This window comes from Anguilla anguilla, chromosome 9, assembly GCF_013347855.1.
Source record: "Anguilla anguilla isolate fAngAng1 chromosome 9, fAngAng1.pri, whole genome shotgun sequence".
Lineage (NCBI taxonomy): Eukaryota > Metazoa > Chordata > Actinopteri > Anguilliformes > Anguillidae > Anguilla > Anguilla anguilla.
The window spans coordinates 19,020,936-19,042,729 of NC_049209.1; the positions used below are offsets into that span (position 1 = coordinate 19,020,936).

At 38.0% G+C, this 21,794-nt stretch overlaps 1 protein-coding gene across 1 annotated transcript in view; it reads right to left on the reverse strand.

Moving 5' to 3' along the window:
- The window catches only part of LOC118235858 (alpha-2-macroglobulin-like), a 38,926-nt gene that overhangs the window by 15,993 nt on the left and 1,139 nt on the right, over positions 1-21,794 (reverse strand). The window contains exons 2-14 of the mRNA XM_035433720.1: positions 11,829-11,843; positions 10,610-10,799; positions 10,036-10,192; positions 9,578-9,630; positions 8,721-8,741; positions 8,165-8,333; positions 7,767-7,851; positions 6,843-6,969; positions 3,505-3,619; positions 2,291-2,400; positions 1,526-1,693; positions 971-1,216; positions 24-78 (exon numbers count right to left, since the gene is read on the reverse strand). Of these exons, the coding sequence (XP_035289611.1) occupies positions 24-78; positions 971-1,216; positions 1,526-1,693; positions 2,291-2,400; positions 3,505-3,619; positions 6,843-6,969; positions 7,767-7,851; positions 8,165-8,333; positions 8,721-8,741; positions 9,578-9,630; positions 10,036-10,192; positions 10,610-10,678 (1,375 nt within the window). The 5' untranslated portion in view covers positions 10,679-10,799; positions 11,829-11,843. The remainder of the gene's footprint in view (positions 1-23; positions 79-970; positions 1,217-1,525; positions 1,694-2,290; positions 2,401-3,504; positions 3,620-6,842; positions 6,970-7,766; positions 7,852-8,164; positions 8,334-8,720; positions 8,742-9,577; positions 9,631-10,035; positions 10,193-10,609; positions 10,800-11,828; positions 11,844-21,794) is intronic.

Here is a 21,794-nt window from a genome sequence, read left to right on the forward strand (position 1 = left end):
TCCGTAGGGTATACAATCTTCACCATGCAGCCTCACTGGCAAATGCCCATGCTGCACAATGCTCCCTTTGGATGACACCTGGGTGACAGGAGAAGGGTCATCTGAAGTTAGTTAAACAAAGGAATGAAAATGACAAAATAAATTTAAATGTGAATTCCAAAATATTCATCTGAAATGGGCATTCAGCCTTGTTGTGGTCCTTGTATTATTGCTTACAATACAATGCTAATGAGGAATAAGAAAAGCAAAGTATTGTCCATTTTTGGCAGAAATCAGCTTTCGTACTTTGAATCTTTTTCTCTCCATTCTAGGGTGCTTGCCCAGGAACAGTGCTTTCCAAAATGTTTCACACTTCTGATAAATATGAGCAAAGAATGTGGTATAAAATAAACAATACAGGTAATGAGCTATACTGGACATTCTAAAATAGAAATATAACATTCTTATAAACTAATGCAATTGCTGAGAGAAAAGATTTTCCCCCAATAAGATACAGTAGGTGTCACAATTCATAGCCGTTTTCAGTTCTTGGACGCTCCCTTTGAAAGGATACAACTACACTGAATTGAAGAGGGCTGTCTATAAGTGCAGACCAAAGGATCTGAGGAATCTTGAAAAAATTCTGGATGGAGAAATGGTCAGGGATTCCCCCAAGTATATGCACCACATAAGTCACTGTTCCTTCTAAACATCTCCCCGTTGAAGAGATCAGTTCAAATAGACTAACAAAATTGGATACTATGAAATATAACCTACAGAAGACTGGATATACAGAAGATATTGACGGTTCATTGGTTTCCCTGACTCAACTCCCTAAACTCGATTCACACCATTATTAATTGCATCTTCATGGCCATTTTGGCTTACTAATGTTCTGTAGCTCATGAACATGTTCTTGATCATGCACAGCAGCCATCTGAAAAGAATATGGGTTCAACAACATCCTGCTTGATGGGAGATGAGAACTTACCAGGAAGAAAAAGTCCAGAAATTTCTTTTCACAAAGCCCTGCCTCCTCTGCATGGATAATGCAATTTGCCTGGACCTGGATGTCCTTATCACAGGGAATTGGTCCTTTGTCCTGTTTTATCTGCAGGAAGCTCTTGCTTTTTGAGTGGAATGCATAGGCTGTATGGAAAGCAGTCATATATTTGGGTTTGCTGTCATCTGGTCTGAGTGGGTCATACTCATCATCCCACACATCAAAACAATGTGCCTGTGTTCAGCAAAGGAGGAGAAGACAATTCATTTACAATTCATTTACAAACGGCTGTTTTACAACAAACCACCTGGACATAGTTTCTTGTAACCTGGAATGCAATGGAAGATAAGGCTACCACTGAATGATATGCCATTTTGAAATCCAGTTATATATACATATACCTGTGCACACACACACACACACACGCACACACACACACAAACACACACACATATATATATGTGTGTGTGTGTGAGTGTCTATATGAAGTGGAAATTTGTAAGAGCAAGCAAGCTGAGAGAGAGAGAGAGAGAATAACCTGACCTCAAGAAGGATGTAATTTGTGTCCACTTCACTGGTGTCCAACGAGAAGTTGGCCACACCCTCAATGTCAAGAGTCAATATCCAATTTTTAGTTGTTGATCCATATCGCATGTTGAGGTAGATAAACTTATTGGCCACTAAGAAGGAGTCTGCCGCTTTCATGATGATCTGAAACAAGCAACAGGTGTGTGACTCCCAGTGATGTGAGTCTCTGTTCTCCTTGGATACATCACTCCAACCACAAAGGCTGCATGGCTCTCCTCTCATTTAACAGATCTGACTTCATGCCTCACCATATAGAAATGCTACACACATTCTTTTGAAGGGGAAAATGTTATCTGATCAAAATCTAGAATTAAATGTGCAAAAGCTATGACTAGCCAACCATCCTGCAATGTACTTGCATTCAATCTATACTTTAGCCCACACAGTTCTACAGGAGCACTTGTGCAGAATGGTGATCCATCTTGCACTGACAACCGTTGGTAGCCTGTGGGCACCTATAGGCATTGTGAAGAACAATTCTTGCAGCAGTGTCTTTAATTCATTCCTAACAGAGGTAAGCTGAAGCCAGATCTGACTCCATAGTTGGCTAAAGTCGGAGTCCATTTTCAAGTCAGCTATGTCTAGACTACGTGACATGACCTGTTTTCATAGTATCATAGTCTTTAACATTAACTTTAATGACTGAGCCATATACAGTTTGATTGTTTTAAATCAGGTGTGCAATGCCTCTGATTCCACACATACTGGTCTGTGATTTACCTTTCCTGTGAAGTCTATTTTTTGTTTGAAAGTTGATGAAACATCTTCAAACTCAATCGAAATGATGGTTGTGGTGAACTTCATTCTCCCGTTGCCCTTCGAAATGACACCTAAAAACAATCACAAGTGTCACAACAGTCGAGAGGACAAGATTATGTCTTTTGGGTTTTTCATTGTTTTGCTAATATGGTTTGGCAAACTGCTTAGATGTCTGCCATAGTAATGGGGACCCAGTGAAGTTAATTAAGGCATAGAATACAGGATAGATTTTGTTTGATTTTCTATTTTGTCCAGTCACTTTTTTGCTGTGGCGGGACTTTGACATTCTATAAGATTTAACTTGCACAAAACAGTTACATTTTTTTTTTTTTCATGATTCAACTAATGTGTATCTGCAAAAAAGCCCTTGCTATGTGCTGTTAACAAGGTGAAATGACTCCAGTGGGCCAAGCACCATCAACACTGGGCAGGAAAAGACAGATACATATCCTTTTAGACCAGCTGCTTGTAGTTTCCATTTCACTGTTGTCAGGGAGATTAGTTTCCCCGTGGAGGTCAGAACAGCTGAGACACTGACCCACTTCAAGCGACAACTGAAGACTCACCTCTTCAGGCTGCACCTCTCCTCATCCCTCCCTACCTCCCTGTAATCTCTAATTTAGCTTAGGGTTGTAACTAGGTAGCTGTTTCATAGGTGACTTAGTTAATGCACTCGTCTTTACTGCTTGTATTTTTACATAGACTGCGTTGTTGCTGTTCTCGTTTGTGTTAGTGTCTATCAGTTTAACCTACAGGGTCCAAGTTGAACTTTGCGGCTGTTCCCTGCACTTGGAACGGTACTTCTCTCTAGGGTTTTCAACACACTTGTTCCTGGTTATGGTTATACACTTTGTTGTACGTCGCTCTGGATAAGAGTGTCTGCCAAATGCCTGTAATGTAATGTAATGTGTCTCCCTAGTTGCAGGTACTTCCTGAGTTCTTCCTGTAGTTGTGGTGCAGTTTTACAATAGTTTCTTTTGCTGGACACCACTGAAGATATTTGTCATCTGCCCCTGGGGTCATTTTGCCATTTTGCCAACAGTATTTGTTTTTTTGTTGCCCTGAAGACGAAAACATTTTATTTACTTTCAAAGATGGAGGTTATGCAGAGGTTTTGTGCAGGACAGAGTATAAGAAACCTAAGGAAAAGCAATCAGATTAACAAAATTACTCACCTGTTCCATCTTCCTCCATGGCACTCTCCACAATAAAGTGGCCACCATGATCAAGCAAAGTCAGATTAAAGGTACTCATGTCGATATTCTTTGCAGCACATCCAAACAAGTCAGTCTGTTTCAAACAACCACAAAATGTCAGAGGTCAGAGAAGAAGGGGTGGGGTTTACACATTCTTTAGACCTTCAGGAACTTACATTTTATTTAAAGTGACAATCTCAAAGATTTCAGTTTCGTTCTCTATGGCGGTGCCAATGGCGAGAAGCGGTAATTGCAGGTGTGTTTTTGGACCTCACTTCCCATAGATCCAACCGAATCCAACCAGTGTTGCCTGTGTGACGTCAGTCAGTTGGAACGCCAACTATAACACTTACTATTTACTGAATAAAAAATGGTTGTTATAAAAGTAACGTTATGTACATACTCATTCGTTGTCTAACATTAGGCTAACTCAAGATGTCTTTACACTGCCGAGCCGGGTTAAAATGGCGTAGCAAACCTGGGGTAGAATTAGTGATGATCAATTTCTGCAAACGTTCTTTATCCACCTTTTGCCCGGTATGAACATCTTTACACTGCAGAGAAGAATTTGCGGGATTCGCTGTGGCTCGTGCAATTATGTATCTCGTGCACAATAAGCAGTCTTTTTTGTGAATGATTGTTGTGTGGTATTTTTGAAACAACTGCCTTGCAAAATGTTACCCCTGGTGTTTCTGGTTTTGCTAGCTAAGCTGTTCGAGAATAAAGCTGAGCTGGGTGTTAAATTAGCAATCAGAACAAGAAGAATAAAACAAAAACAAAGGAGATTTCAAAAAGGGCATAAAGGCTGAAGGAACATATGAGGAAGTGTAATAAAATAACAATGCTAATCCATACTGCCGTATTCTTTTATTTAGTTTTCTCCTGCATGAAGTCTTCAGAAATCAGACCCGGCTCTGCTCCACATACCCCGGCTTTATTCTGATCATTATAATATATTGATGAACTCAATGGCGATGTAAATAACGGTAACGTTAAGGCCAGTTCAGATCAATGATTCGCAACGAGGCGAAACGGTTTTAGATGTTTAGAATGTTGCAGAGAAAATTGCAGCGGAGTGAACTGGCTAGTAGCAGAGCCATTGCCTGCCCTTAAAAGACCGTCCTTGTCAAATCGCCAAGTGCAGTTTTAGAACGTTTACAATCAGACGTCTTGGAATTTTGCAAGTTGCACCCAGTCTCGTTGCGAATCATTGATCTGAACTGGCCTTAAGTTAGCTACACTGCAACGTTGCAACAAGGTAGCATTGCATTCGAGAGACGGTTTGCGAGGCCGGTACCGGGCGGTAGCGTTAGCTAGCGTTTGTTTTCTAATTGTTAGCCGACATTAGATTGTATTAATTACATTAGCTAGCTTGCTAACGCAACGTTACCTGATATGAGAGATGGATACTGTGCGCAACATTGTCTAAACTAATGTTGTCTTTCTTGACATGGTCCGGTAGCTAGCGTTAGCTGCGCAAAGTTACATTGTCATTAAATGTAATACGAAATCTACATCAACAAATAATATGATCTCTCATGTTACACAAAAACTTTTTAGGGTTCCATAACTCCCCCAACCCCCCCCTTTCTCTGTTATTGTAACGCATGCAGACACCGGAAAAAACAGTACGCCGCTCACACACAATTGAGTTGAAGAGCGACCCTGTTGTGTTAGTTCCGCCTACCCTGTCTGGTGGACCAACCACTGATGGGTGATGAAAAATGCGTCACTAACTGTGCGCCGCTTGTGATTTTTTCCCGGGAATGTCGCCACAGACACCAAGTTTTTTAATCATGAATTATGATAATAATAATAGTATAAATTAATATAAAAATAGGCTCAGTCACCATTGTGTTACCCAAAGCAGCGATAGATAGTGACTTAAAAGACATTTATTTTAATGAAAATCTTTGAGATTATTACTTTAAGGTACCTCAACTTTATTTTTCACTTAATATACACTATTTCTGCTGTCAAAGCAGCCTTCACAGGGCATTATGCTTTGAAACACCTGACCTCTAGGTTATTACAGTTGTGTTGTTTTTACTACAGATAACAAATGACTGAAATACAAAATAAATGTGTAGATTGTTATTATTATTATTATTATTATTATTATTATTATTATTATTATTATTATTATTAATAATAATAATAATAATAATAAGAATAATAATAATAATATTAATAATAGTAATAATAATAATAATAATAATAATTATTATTATTATTATTATTAGTGTTATTGTTATTGTTGTAATTATTATTATTAGTAGTCGTAGTAGTAGTAGTAATAGTAGTAGTAGAAGTAGTAGCAGTAGTAGATTGCGAAGAATGGGAAAACCCCTCTCAAAAGGTAAAGAGATGTGAGAGATCAGAAGCAGTCAATAAAAGTTGCCCCCCTACCCTACCCGAATCAACATTTCTGTCTGGTCAACAATTCTCTTTGGTCAGTTCTGTTTGGATTAATTTTTGGGAAATTTTATTAAATTCCAGCCAGTACTGACATTATGTTGGGCTTTAAATAGCCTCCAGACGTATTTCAAAACCTAAAAAAAATTCTATATCAAATAATAATTTATTTTAATAATATGGTTTCTCGACTAAACAATGTTCAATAAAATACTGAAAATGGCTCAACAGCATCTCTACACCTATGGAATGGGCTCCTTTGGTAATAAGTGGAATGAAGTTCCGACCTCAGGACTGCATCCTAAAACTGCACAGTCTGCCATGTTTACCACATAGCTTCTACTGTAATTTGCATATCTTTTCATAGTGGACCATGATAGGTCGGACATATTTGTTATATCACAAATTTGCTTATATGTGCATGTTTCCAACTCAGGGAAGTATAAAAAGCTCTCTGTCTACAGTGGAAGAATGTGAAAAAGGCACTCTGTTGACAAGTACCATACAAAAATCAATCTATACAGTGGAAGTCATGCTTCCAAGAGGAGTGAACTATTTTAAAAAACACATTTGAGTGGAGGGGGTCTTTAAATTGCAATATATATATATATATATGTATATATATATATATATATATATATATATATATATATACATATATATAAACATACATACATACATGTGTGTGTGTGTGTGTGATAAATGACAACTTGATAATTGATAATTACATTTTTCTGACATTGTGTCAATGTACACAGTTGAGAAGTGCGTTTGAGTGGAGGACTATTGGCAGTTTGAGTGGAGGACTATTGAAGCACTAATATCTATATCGAAGATATTGTGTTCTCCAAAGATTTGGCATCCTTTTATGATCTCGAACCAATGTGTGACGCTGTCCTCACCTTCATTGTGTACATCATGCATACACTTGGACCCTGTGCAATTGGAAGTGGATCCCTGAAGTAGCTCTCAGGCTTAACGCACACCTTCGTGCTCACTGAGCCCTGGACACGTTTCCCATAGGTGTACCTGAGCAGAAACATGTAGCCAGTGACTTCAGACTCAACAGAAACAGTTAATACAGATCGACAAACCTGTTAAAAGGCACGTTGTGTAGTTGTGTGAGGAACCACATTCCAGGGAAAGCATCCGTTTTATGTGTGGCACCAAGAATTTACAAAAGCTTATTTATAAGAGCATTGGACTGGCGTGGTTGTTGCATCCACCTAAACACATTCCTTTTGGGGATATTTTCAAACACACGTGACAACTCGTGCTCTGGAGTCAATAATAAAAGAATCTAACAAAGAGCTGCTGAAGTACTGTTCAAAAAAGCCCTTATTAAAAACAAATCCTACATGATGCATACATTAAATTTCCTACAGGTGCAGGATGTCTTCAGATATCCTGCAGGAAACTCCTACAGGAATTAAATCCCTGCAAATTTCCTACAGCTGATAGGAATGCTGTGGGAACATACTGTAATGATGAGAAGTCATGCAGGTAACTCCTGCACGAATTAAAAGAGATATACGTGATTTTAGGAAATCCTACAGGAAAGATCACAGTCCTGGGGACTTATGAATCCCCACCTATAGGAATTTTACACTCCTGCATAATTCCTGCAACACACCTCCACAATTCCTTCACAAATGGCTATAATTCTTGAAAGAATTTTTAGGGAAGAGGCTATATGGCAACCTCCCAATCCAACTGAACTGGTTTTTAGAGGATTGGATGTTGGCTTGCTTACACACCCTTTTTAATACTCACATCTGTTTTATTGAAACAAGCATCTGAACCTCACTGCATACAACTTCACTTACTTCCCACAAATCTTTACTTCTGCTTCATTGTCCAGAGTGGATATAACATCAGGGAGTTGTACTGTAACTTCAAACTTTGGCAGCACTGCAGTAAAACAAACATACAAAAACAGCCATCAGGGATTACAAATTATTTATATAACAGGGACTGTTTATATATTATTTATATTTATTTTACTTCTTTCAATATTTTGAGCAGAGTAGACGGTAGTACAGCAAATCCCTGGACTTAAAACTCTATAAATGGTACAAGACTGTCTGGATGCTGGGACTGCATTAGGATTGTTTTGGGATGCTGGCCACACATTAGACATCATGGTCACTCTTTGTGAATATATCAGTGAATATATCAACATGAACACAAAAGCTCAGGGGCTGTGCAAAAAATGTGTTATGACCATATTCCCTGATCTCGAAGGTCTGGAAGCTTTCTTGGCTCCTTTGATTCCAGGTTGTGATCTTATATACACCCAGTGTCGCTTCAAGAGTCGTGGGGAAGGACAGGTCCAGAATTTCATTGTTGGTGGACTGGTTCAACCACTGGGCAATACGATTAGATTCAGGGTCCTGAGGAAAGTAGAGAGATCATTTGGTTATAATTAACATCATATTATTTTCATTCATTTAAATCGCATGACTCATAAAATTATAATAATAAAATCTTTTCATCTATGTACACAAAAACAAGTATGGAATAAATATTTGTCACAAAAGAATGTCTTCAGAGATACGCACAGTATACACTTAGGGTCTAAATTACTAAGACATTTAGCATGTACAAAACCTTTCAGCACACGTAAAACCAATGATATGACCAATGATTGGTCATAGTATTTCTTTTGCACCTGTCTTTGGTTATGTTATTGGTTTTGCATGTGCTAAAGATCTTAGTAATAATCTTAGTGTAACCCAAGAATTTTGCTGTAAAATGCTCTCATTTTCAGAGCGTCTCACCATTAATGCCACAGTCCGGTACTGCAAAAGAAAAACAAGAAAGATTTTTACAGATTAAACACCATTTCCCGTTTCTCTCATATTTTGTGTCACCACCAAACAGAAGCTTTCATATTCTATCATTATTCCTTTATTTGAATGATTTTTGTAATTTGCAAACAAATTGTGATCCAACTAGATTTGTTGATATTAACTGGTATAAATAGTAGCCTCACAAGGCAATAGCAAGACAACAAAGCCATTAATAACATTTTCATATCTTACAATACAGCCAAAATTCAACGATAGAAATTGAACAGTCAGATTGTAATAAATCATCATCAGTGGCCTGCCTTTCCTCTCTAAATCAATGAAAACATAATTGCTTCAACAACACTACAGTCTCAGTAACACTGACAGCTTGGAAAAACAGGGACATTTATAAATTCACTAATTGCACATTGTCACCCTCCAAGTTGACCCCACTTTGGCACAATCCAGATTTCATTACAAATAAAAACACTTTTTTATTTGACACATGGAAACAAAAAGGAATCATGCACCTAGATCACGTCTTTCAAAACCACAGCTTGTTAACATTTCAAGAATTGATCCACAAATATGGTTTCAGTACAGAAAACTTCTTACAACACTTGCAAAGTAAATATGCCCTGCTAAACAAAATATATTTAATAAATAAACCTCTCTAACCCCCGGAATATATCCAGAGATCTAAAAAGATATGTCCAGATGGATGTTTCATCTACCACTTAAACACCCAAACTTAACTTAACTTAACTATCACCAAGAAGGTAATTTTCTCAACTAGTAGAGCAGAAATTCTCTATAACTACATAACAAACATAATGATCTCTTACCACTTCATTGTGAGGCAAAAAGCTGGAATCCAGGGAGACAATATGAAACTTGACTGCAGTAAAAACAAAAATATTGAGTTATTTTGTGTAGATTTTTTCACATCTGCATCAAATAATGAAAGCATAAAATACAAATGATTAACATATGATATAAAATTGAAATATATTCTTCAAGTGATTTGTTGTTTAACTTCAATGCTTAAAATATAAACAAAACATTACTTATTTATATACAGTAAATAGGTATATAATAAGACACTCTTTCAATGCAGAATATCTGATATTGCATTTGTTCTTCCTACAATTGTATGAGCCATTCTGACATAATCTGAATTGTTTTCTGGTGATAAACCACTTGAATATTACACCTCCATTACTGGTGCAGTTTTAACAGTTTCATAATATGACATAACATGTTGCTTCATAACATTCATCTTAAAGGTATGGCTGAACATTACTGGTCTGTCCTGGTTTGTAGATGGGCTTGTCTGTCTGTATGATGGTAAGAAAGGAGCTTGGTTTGATCAGGATTTCAGTCTTCTTGCTCAGAGCTGTTTTTGCCCCGAGCACTATGGTGCAAATGGTTGCCACAGTATCAACGACTACAATGGGAACCTGGGGTCAAGAAGAAACATGAAGAAAGTAATTGAAGGTATTATCAACCTGCAGTGTACATTATGCTATGCTGTCACATTACGTTTCAGAAACAAACAAATGTAAAATTTGCAAGAGTCAAGCCTGTGTGTTTAAAAACAAAAATATCAATATACAATAACTAGTATCTCGTATATTATGTGTTGAAATGTGTGTTTAGTGGACAGGTCATAACTGATGTTTTATATACAGTAATTGACTGAAAAACAATAATATTAAGCTTAGGAATTGGTAGCCCCCCCCCCCCCCCCCCCCCCCCCCCCCCCCCCCCCCCCCCCCCCCCCCCCCCCCCCCCCCCCCCCCCCCCCCCCCCCCCCCCCCCCCCCCCCCCCCCCCCCCCCCCCCCCCCCCCCATTGAAATATGTTAAAGCAGAGAACCTGGAACTGTGCACAGCCGTAATAGTTTGATCTGGCCTCCAATATAGTTGTACTTTTGCCACCTGGCATTTTCAAGGTAACCTCCACATTGCATGCTTCCTTTGTTGAATTTGTTCCATGATTAATTAGGACACACAGTGTCTCAGTGCTGCCTCCTACTGCTGTGGAGGTTACTGTAACCAGGTAGAATCTTCAAGGAGAAGGAAGAATAAAAAACTGAAGTAAATGGAATTATTACAGCCATGCCAACACACATGTGGAACTTCCCATGATGTGCTATTAACACACAGAAACTTTAACTTCAGAGGAAACAAAAAGATTTACAGTGACAATGGAGTCATCAGAAACTTCTGTAGATACAGTGGTACACAGTATTTCCATTTTTGATTTTGTCATTGACCTATATTTTATGTTTCCTGGACTTCCCGTTTTCCATGTACACATTCTATCGTGATGAATAATCCAAGCCTACTGAGGTTCAAGATATGAAAACACAGCAAGGTAACAGTATTACACTGGCTTTAGCCCCAAGCTATGGTTTAAAGACTAAATACATGAGTGTATGGGGTAAGAATTGCATATTTTGGACTGAAGCACAGTGTTTTTGTATGTTTCCGTAAACATAGTCTGTGCATATCTACGGAAAGTGATACAGAGCATATTGAATGAAATGACTAAAACCATTTTTATTATTACTGAGTAATAAGATGCTACACATTGTTGCTAGCATTATCCCTCCTGGCTCAAACCATTTGCTTTGGGAAAAGAAAGAAAATGTACAACTGAATAACAAGCACATTTTATGCAGTTATTATCTCCGCCTGGCAGAGTGTGTGCGTGTGTGTGTGTGTTTGTGTATCTGTCCGCAGCTAATCTCTAACCGGCCGGTAGGGGCCGCAAGTGATCAACAAGTGCTTCGCCTGGCGGAGATCTGCACTCTACTGAGTGCACTCTTCTAGTTATGTATGAGCTTTATATGATGACAATGTATAACCTTTGTGACAATTTTTTGATCTTAGCTTAGTAACATATACTCCATGAGACACAATTCCATTTTCATTCATCTATGTTCCCCAGATTTTAAAAAATGTAATAAAAAGGAATCACATCTGATTCACAACTGCCATCTAATTTAGCAATGCTCACCAGCAATGTTAAATGTTAAAACAAGAACAGTGCCTTAATTTCAGCAAAGGAGTGGGAAAAAAACCACACTTACGGTTCATCTGGACCTCTGGAGTTTGATGTCTGCAGCAGCACACAGGCAATTAGCAGCAGCCCCAGCATAGTGAGGAGTGAAATCAGCAACAAAGGGAAAATTCAATGTACACCAAATTGTCTCCCCCTCTTTCAGTTAGGTAAATATCTTGAAAGAGAACTATTTATACTGAAACAATAAGGTCCAGCCCTCTCATGATCTTGTCCACTGCCACTCCCATCTCCCATTCTGCAATCCTTTTCTACCTCCAAATATGGGAGAAATTCCTGTCACTCCTCCCACAGAAAGTAATTAGGAACACATTGGATATTCTGCAGAAAGCAGAGATAAGACACATTTTACAAACCCAAATCAGAAAAGGTAGGGACGGTATGTTAAATTAAAATTAAAACTGAAGACAGTGATTTGTAAATCTTTGACCTGTATTACATTGAAAACAATACAACAGCACATTATTCGATGTTTTACCTCATGAAATGAATTGTTTTTTTCAAAATAAACACATTTCAATTTTGATTCTTGCGACATATTTCAAAAAAAGTTGGGACAGTACAGCATTGTTGCAGGCCTGAATGGCAGGAATGGATGTATATTTACAAATGAAATGAAGTTGACCAGACAAAACATGAAATATCTTGTGTTCATGCTGTCTGCAATGAAATACAAGGCAAAGTAAATTTAGAAATCACTGCTTTCTTTTTTTATTTGCATTTTCCAAACCGTCCGAACTTCTTCCGAGTTGGGTTTTTACCGGCCTGGCAGTCCTAAGTAACTGTGTAATATGGTCTGGAAATTTTAATTTTAAGATTATATCAAATACAATTCAATACATTTATTGTATTGAATTGTACCACTCTAAGCTCCTGATGGATCAAGCTATACACATTTTCAGGTGGCATAATCATGATTATCCAGTCTCCCCACAACCTGACTGAAGACCATAGCTGACCTTACTTGTTATGTACAAACTCATAAGCTACACAATGACTTGCCAAAAAACATTACAGCTGGTTTAAGGTTAGGGGGGATATGTCCAGTAAAAGTACTAGTCCCTTGTGCAGTGACTCAGCCTGTTAGTCCAGAGATTAATTATTTGTCCTTGGTGATATAGGAGGTCATTTTTATCATTAGTCCTGTCACGCAGTTTTGAAGGCTGCAGATTTAGTGCTTATCGTTTGGCTGTGGTTGCTGCATGTGTTTAGGTGAGGAGTATCTTCAAAACCCGGTGTGTGTTTATGTATGAGAATGTTCTAACGTAAGTCTTATGTGATTATCTTATATATTTGTGTGTGTGCATGTGAGAGAGAGAGTAAAAGAGAGACAGCGAAAGCTTGCAACAGCCAGTGATGTAACAACAGTAAGCAGTAATCTGAGACTTCACAAGGTCCCTGTGAATAATCAATGGCTGAATAAAATGGTATTTGCTACAATAGTTTTTAAACTGCATTATCATCAATTGACAGATAATCTGTTTTCTAGAGGAAAAAGCAGAAAACCTGAAGCTAATTATGTAAAGTTATTAATGAAACTGACTTTTGAAAAAATGTCAACATATCAAAGTTTAAAATGTCCAAAGTTCACTGGATAAATCCAAATCCCTTTAGATCATATGACTGATGGTCATTGTTGGCCTATGGAAAGTAACAGGTGTCGCATATCAACAGTAACCAGGGTAGGGATATTGAGGTCTTCCGATCTAGCAATAATGCTGTTCATAGTTAACTTCTTGGTAGATGCAAATAATTACACCTGTTGCACAGATGTAAACAATGAAGAGAGTAAGAAGACAAAAAAAACATCCAGTACTGTACAACTGCACTGTTGCCACAGAAGTATTCTTGCAACACGTTGATAGTTTGTGCTTTTTCATAGCAACCTATTTTTATGCCACACTGTGGAATTGAATGAAGTTGGGTGAATGCGTCCAATAGATGCCATTCAAACTGATCATTTGATGCACTTGATATGAACATCTCATGTAATGCCTACAAATGGCTATCCTCATACCATTACTACTGAAATCCATATGCCCCAACTAGTTTGCTTCCTAATAATATTTCCCTCTTATGCATATTATGGCATCTAACTTTATATTGTAAGATAAATGTACTGATTACTAGTATTGGCTGTCATTCTGATGATATAGTGTCAGCACTGCTTGTTGCCTAGACCTTTATGTATGTACTTATGTAAGTCCTTCTGAATAAAAGCATCTGCTGAATACAAAAATGTAAATGTAAAACTATAGGAATGAGTGTGCTGAACTGATACAATCTTATTTTCTGTGATGCCTGCTTGAGACTGGGATATCTTTCTCTGATACCAGCTTCAAGGCCTGATAAAGATGGCACCGAAGCAAACAATAACTCCGTCATGTAGGCAGGCTCAAGACCACAACAAACAGCTTCATGCACAGCCCTTCTCAGTTCTGACCTGTCTAAAAGCTATATATTTCCCCTTCCTGGTCTCACATCTTTAGATGGTAAAAAACGGATATAACATAGTTAGGTGTATTTAATTCACCAAGGGTATTATTATCTCTCCTGATATGTTACTCCTGCAATGAATTAACATAATTTGCATGATTAAATCCTGCTTACCTAATTCCAATTTAGGACAGTGGTGGCATGTCACAGTTCATTCAAAATGAGGCTCTCTTGTGTAATAGCATACTCACCGTATCCTTTGGTGTCTTAGAAACCTTACAACTCAGACACCTCTAGCATCTCTCAAATATGCCACAAATACTATCCAAACATTTGTCTCTCCGAGGCTGGATGGTTGTAATTCTTTACCATTTGCATTTTCCCCCTCTGCAATTTGTCCAGAATGTTCGAGGAAGGATGTCAGTTACAGCTGAGGCCAAAAGTTTACATACACCTAGGCTAAAGATATTCAAACTCAGTTTTTCACAACTCCGCACGTTTCATGTTACCATACATTTCTTTTGGCAAGTCAAATAGAGCATCTACTTTGTTCACATCATTTTAAAACAATTGATTAGAGACAGATATATTTCAGCTTTAATTCACTATATCAGAATTCCAGTGGGTCAAAAGTTTACATACACCAAGTTGATTGCCTCTTTAAAAAGTCTGGAAGATTCCAGAAATTGCTGTAATGACTATTTAGAAGCTTCTGATTGGCCAATTGTCATTATTAGGTTATTAGGCTAATTTGGAGTTAATTAGCACCGGTGGCTGTATTTAAGGGCCTACCTTCAGAGCCACTGCATTTTTTACCCTTGATACCATGGGGAAAATCCAAGCAACTCAGCCAAGACATCAAAAAAATTGTGGACCTCCACAAGTCTGGTTCCTCCTTAGGAGCAATTTCTAAGCAACTGAAGTTACCACAAGCATCTGGGCAAAAAATCGTATGCAAATATAAAAATCTTGGAACCACACAGACACTGCATCGTTCAGGAAGGAGGCACAAATTAACTCCCAGGGCTTAATGAACTTTGGTCCGAAAGGTTCAACTGAACCCCAAGACAACAACAAAGAAACTGGCGAAGGAGTTGGAGGCATCATGTACTAAAGTATCTACATCCACCATTAAGACAATCCTACATCACCATGGCCTGAAAGGCTGGCGCGCAAGGAAGAGGCCCCTACTCCAAGACTGGCATAAAAAAACCAGAATGAAGTTTGCAGGTGATCACCAGGACAAAGACCTAGCCTTTTGAAGGAGTGTTCTTTGGTCAGATAAAACAAAAATTGAACTGTTTGGCCATAATAATCAATGCAGTGTATGGAGGAAAAAGGGTGAAGAACATCCGAAGAACACCATCCCAACTGTGAAGCACGGGGGAGGCAGCATCATTTATTTATTTAATGTTTATTTGATAGGGACAGATACATTTAAACACAGATTATTGTCAAACAATATCCAATGCAATGTATCACAGAATTTATAGCATATGCTAATTTCCGATCATGTTGTGGGTGTGTTTTTCTGGAAAAGGGACTGGTGCACATCATGAAGAAGGAGGATTATCTAGAATTTCTGAAGCAACACTTCAAGACATCAGCTAGAAAGTTCAAACTTGGTCACAACTGGGTCTTCCAGCAGGACAATGATCCTAAGCATACCTCCAAAGTTGTAACAAAATGGCTTAAAGACAACAAAGTGAAAGTATTGGAGTGGCCATCACAAAGCCCTGACCTGAATCCCATAGAAAATTTGTGGACTGAACTGAAAAAGCGTGTCCAAGAAAGGAGGCCCACAAACCTGACTGAGTTACACCAGTTGGGTCAGGAGGAATGGGCAAAAATTCCGCCAAAGTATTGTGAGAAGCTAGTGGAAGGCTACCGCAAGTGTTTGATTCAAGTTAAGTAATTAAAAGACAATGCCACCAAATACTAACAAAGTGTATGTAAACTGTTGACCCACTGAAAATCTGATACAGCACATAAAAAGCTGAAATAAATATGTCTCTTATCCATTATCTTGAAATTACCTCTAATAAATCTCTAAAGAAAACTGTAATGCCTCTAATAATAAGTAGATACACAAATTGACTTAACACAGGAAATGTATGGTAACATGAAATGTGTGGAGTTGTGAAAAATTGAGTTGAATGTCTTCAGCCTAGGTGTATGTAAACTTTTGGCCTCAACTGTACTACTAAAAAATCATAGATATTCTTCCCTCTTTTCACAGGCACCAATCAAAATTCTGCCCCTTATCTACAGTTATATCCTCTAAATGGACCACCCCCACGATAGCTGAGTAATCTTTTTAGACCATTTGTTCATGATCTGTCTTCCAGCTTGTGCTCAGAATTTAAAAAGCTTAGCAAAAAGCTTAGTTCATCCCCTTCTGTGGAAACTATTCCCTATGATTCCTTAACTAATAGGCTCTGTGGTGCTATTTTTTAATTAACCAGTAGAGGACAGTATAATTCCAACCGTAAACCAGTGAGGGCCAGAACTGAGGCCAAATCCCATACTACTGATACAGAAAATGAAAAGGAAAAAAAGAAGAAAAAAAAGTGTGTCTATGTGTGTGTGTGTAGGGGTTGACATGATGTTATTATTGGATAATGCTCACAAGCTCGAGGAGTTTGCATATAAAAAGAACCCACCATTGTGTGCATATAAAAACAACACACACAGACAAAGCTATTCCCTATGTAATGGAGAGATTTATTATAAACTGAAAGTATATTATAGTTAAAAAAACTTTTCGCTTTTATGAGAGTATACTTGCAATTAGTTTTTTTCTCCTTCTTATGTGCTTTCATGTGCTAATTCAAAGTGCAGGTTTTGTATGATAGTTATTACTATACTGCAATTGTAGTTTACGTATACTTATAAAAAGTATACTACAACTTAGATTTTACTCTAGTATACTCTGGACTTTTTTTACCATAGGGGCACCCTAGTAGTTCATGAGACCTTCAGTTTTTCATCCAAAGGGGCATCCCAATAGAACATTTCCTTGCTTCATTTTTGTGCTAAGGTCACAAGGAACTTGGGGCAAAAACTAAGCATTTCTCTATCATAGGGACACCAGAGGGGCACTTATTGGACACTTATTGGGCAAAAATTAAGCATGCAAATGTCTCATTAGAATGCTTCTTCAGATGAAATTAGTGATGGTCTCTTGTGCTACTAGGAAGCCCCCATGGTAGGAAAAAAAAACACCCTTCATTTTTGCCCAGAGGTCATGGCATTGGGGCATTTGAGCTGCTCAAGTGCCCCTCTGGTGTGAAATCAGGGCAAAAAAAAGGTCAAAAGGTACTTGGGACATAAGTGTGTGTTTCCTAACATAGGGGCACCCTAATAACTTGGCTGTTGTGCTAGCACCCTAGACTGACACTTGTTTAAAGTGTGTGTGTGTGTGTGTGTGTGTGTGTGTGTGTGTGCATGTGTGTGCGTGGCACGTACCAGTCGCACCATCAGAGAGAGAGAGAGAGAGAGAGAGAGAGACTGTGTGTGACTAATACACACCCAACTCTCAATCCAGGAAGGGCCCCACATTGGTGCATGCAGAGGAGGTGCCCTTTTTTGCCAGTGCCTGGAAATGTCAGTGGGTCACGATTTAATTTCAGATTATGTTCATTTTTATGATTACTTTTGCTCCTAAAATAGGGGGGGGGGGGGGGGGGGGGGTGGTTCTACTCATGAAAACTTCTGCATTAAAAAGTATGGAAATTGAAAAACTGAAGTATGAAATTGAAGGTCAAAACAGTGAATTACATGTCAAAGCAACATTTCATATGCATTCAGTATTTAAGCATATTTCCTAGTGTCATGTTAATAATGATGAGACAGATTTCTGCCATGATAAATTTCTGTATCGAGTCCAAATACAGGCTGTCTTGGAGACAACGGTGAACTCTTGAGGAAAACAGTGATGAAATGGTGATGTAACTGTAACTAATACGCCATACGTTCAACATGTGCTCTCTGTCTCTCAGTTGCGCGTGCACACACGCACTACTATGTACTATTCATTAAGGTTGTTGAATCTTTCTAGTTATCGATTTCATGAACTGTATTGAACAATGCATCACCTTATTGACATATGGAATAAAGAAATAAAAACATTTATACATCCACTTGCTACTTGTATGATTCCAGTGATTACTGCTGACAGTTGTGAGGAACACTCCCATTTACCTTATGAATGCTGACCTGCTTCTTCTAATGAGTATATTCATTGCTTCACGATTTTGCTGGTAAAAAAATAAAATAAAATAAAAAAAACGAGGCAAATGTTTTCATTGTGTTTTGGTTGGCGAATCTGCTTTATAATTATGTATAGCCTATATGCCACACGAAACTAATATTTCCACGGAATTGTTTTTTTTTTTTTTTTACAGATGTCTTTTTAAAATAGCCTAATAAGGCTATTTATCTAAAATGTTTTAGTTGGTTCGCAGATTTGAAAGAAGGCAATTCAACTGTTATATTCTGAGGATATATGATCACAAGTTAATGTAAAGATCAATTAAATAGCCTACGCAGCTAACGGTCTTTGCAAAACGCTCGGAAGCACGAAAAACAGGTTTGGCATAAGTGTCCAGTTTGAGGGACGTATATTTTAATACTCGGATTGATAAAAATTCAAGGACTGTTCCAGGACTTCTGGAAAATATAATTGCCACATCATAAACTGTTAATCAGACAGACTGCGCACTGTTTTTATACGAAACTGTTCGTGTTATTACGGACTCCATAGTTAAAACAGAAGTGCTGTAATTAAATAGTTCAATGTCGGTACAACGATGAATAAGCAGCATTATTTCTTAACTTTTAAACAACAGTTCAAAACAAACTGAAAACCCCGTAGGCCTACGCCACAAATAATGCAGTGTACAATCTTCCAGATGGTGCGACTGGTACGTGCCAATCTTTTTTGAAATTTTTCGTCTCATGAACGTTTCCCACAAGCTTACGAATCAATGTTTTGTTGTTGTTTTTCCACAGAAGTCACCATATTTCCATATAGAAACGTGGACTTGGACGACTCCTGACAAATGTGATAACAAGGCGTGGGCGATGTTACTCTGTACGCGCAAACAGGGGCCTCATTGGACCAATTAAAGCTATTCGTGGAGAAGACAGATATTTCCTCAGAGACGCTGAACTTCGGAAAGCCGGCTTGGTCTACGTTACTACCCCGGTCAGAGGGATTGCGTCAGGTCAAACACAATTCTCAGCTCCCCTGGATAGATACCCATGAAATCGAGGCCTCCGAAACCGCGGTTTGGTTCACTCCGAGTAGTGGACTACGTCAACAGCAACAGCTTAACAGTTATGTGAACAGGAACTCGTTGTAAAATAATAGGCTACTGCTGCTGAATGGTATTTAAAAAAACGGTAGAAACCCTATACTTAAAGCACTTACAGTAGGAAAAAAGACTAAGCATTTCTAAGAAAAAATTTCAGACAAACGCGATAGTCGTAATTAGGCTGCTAAAATGTAAGGCAAATTAATGTTTTGAATGCTTAAGTTTGTAATATTTTAATCACACTTAGCTTTTTCCAAATGTATTTTATGATGCAACCTGTAACCAAAACATCGTGTGTGACTGTGAAGAAAAAAACCGATGTGTTAAAAACAACACAAGGTGGATTTAAAAAAAAAAATTAAACCTCCATGTCTAGTTAATGATAACACATTTTGTGTTACTTTCAACACTGCCTGCGCAAGTCTCCCTTTGTAACACCTAAATTGTATAGGCTATTTGTAACACAAAAGTAGTAACTTTGACACAAAATGTGTTGGAAAGTAACACAAAAGTAGTAACACTTGCGCTATCCAAGTGCGTTGGATATTAACACAGCCTTTTGAGAGAGAGAGAGAGAGAGAGAAAGAGAGAGAGAGTGTGAGAGAGAGAGACGCCGTAAATCCCATAGCAACAGCAACCACAAAAACAAGTCTAAAATAGCGGGCAGTGTTCGTTATTACTATAGCAACAGGAAGACATGGCTGCTTCAATCAGCTTTTGGATTTTGCTTGAAGTAAAAATATGGTATTCTTTGGAAAGCCACCAGAGGTCGGTTAGGCTTGCGATAATGTGACAACGTGACACTGAATCCCTCCTGCCAGGACATAACACGGACATTACGTTTAGTCTGTGAACTGAGGACGTATTATAATTCAAGTTATGTGTAGGAAATAAAAGCACAATTTTTCTGTACAGTAATATTTTATTGCCCCCACCATCACCTCCTCACAGCCAGGTCAACTATAACCAGGGAATCTGATTAATATTTTATGGGTGCAGGAAACTGGATTCAAATGGTGGTTATATTGCCCAGAAGTGAGAATAGATTGTGTCCTTATTATTTCTTTCAAGTTTGTAACCCAATTATAACAATTAAATTACAATAAAACACTATAAGATTATCATAACCTGTTCAACAGATAAAGACTGTGGGTGTGTATCCTGCGCTTTTTAATATTCATATCCGTAAGACACCTCACATGTAAACAATTCTTCGTCGCTGGGCTAGAGCAGCTTGTCTACTGCAATAACCTTAGACTACCAGACAACACAAGAAAAGCACTTAGTATAAGCCAGGCTTTACCTTCGTGTAGTTAAACCTGCAGATCATTCAATGTGTAATAAGGTAACAGAGCTACTGTTCATTAACATTAGACACAATAACAATCTCAAACTCCTGACATTACATCCGATTAAAGAAAGGCTTTAAATCAACATATTAAGCTGGAAACTATTTAGTTAAGGCTAGCCAATGGCAATCCATGACGTGTCTGCCTATTTTGTGACCACCGGGAGTATCAATAGTAGCAACAGTTGGGAGATAAATGGTGGGAAAGCAGTGCACCATACACCATCTTTTTTTGCAAAGCCACATTGCTTTTGTAGATAGTTGGTTAAGTCCTCATGAAAATAGGAACTGCAAATATTAACTGTTGGGGCTATTGTAATATCGCAGTACCTATGGGCCTCCAGAAATGAAACCAATTTCTTGTGGGTCTCTCAGTTTTTTGGAAAATAAAAAATGTAATGGTTTTTCTTAGGCTGCTTAGGCATTTCCAATGTAGCCTGCTTCCACAAAAGTGGAAAGAGCATCAATTAAATATTACAAGTAGAAAGGATTTCACGGTCGTAGCATTTTATGAGGACATTGTATGCAAGTCACCGCGCCAATCAAAAACCTGGGGTTTATCAATGGAGGAAGGGAAAGCAATCCTGTAAAACCTTACTGACAAATGGTGAATTATTCTTTCACCAAACAATAACATAGTGGTGAAGATGCCAATTTTATTTAGAACTTAATATAATTTGGTTGCTAATGGCTAACACTTCAACCCTCCATCCCATTCTAGCATGAGCATGCTTTCTGTTGTGATATCAATAGTGATGCCAATTATATAAATTCAATTAAATATGGCTTTTATTTATATTCTTGGAGGCAATTAAGAATGACAGTAACTGAGAATAAAATAGATTCCAGCCCTGTTAATATAATCTAATCTTAT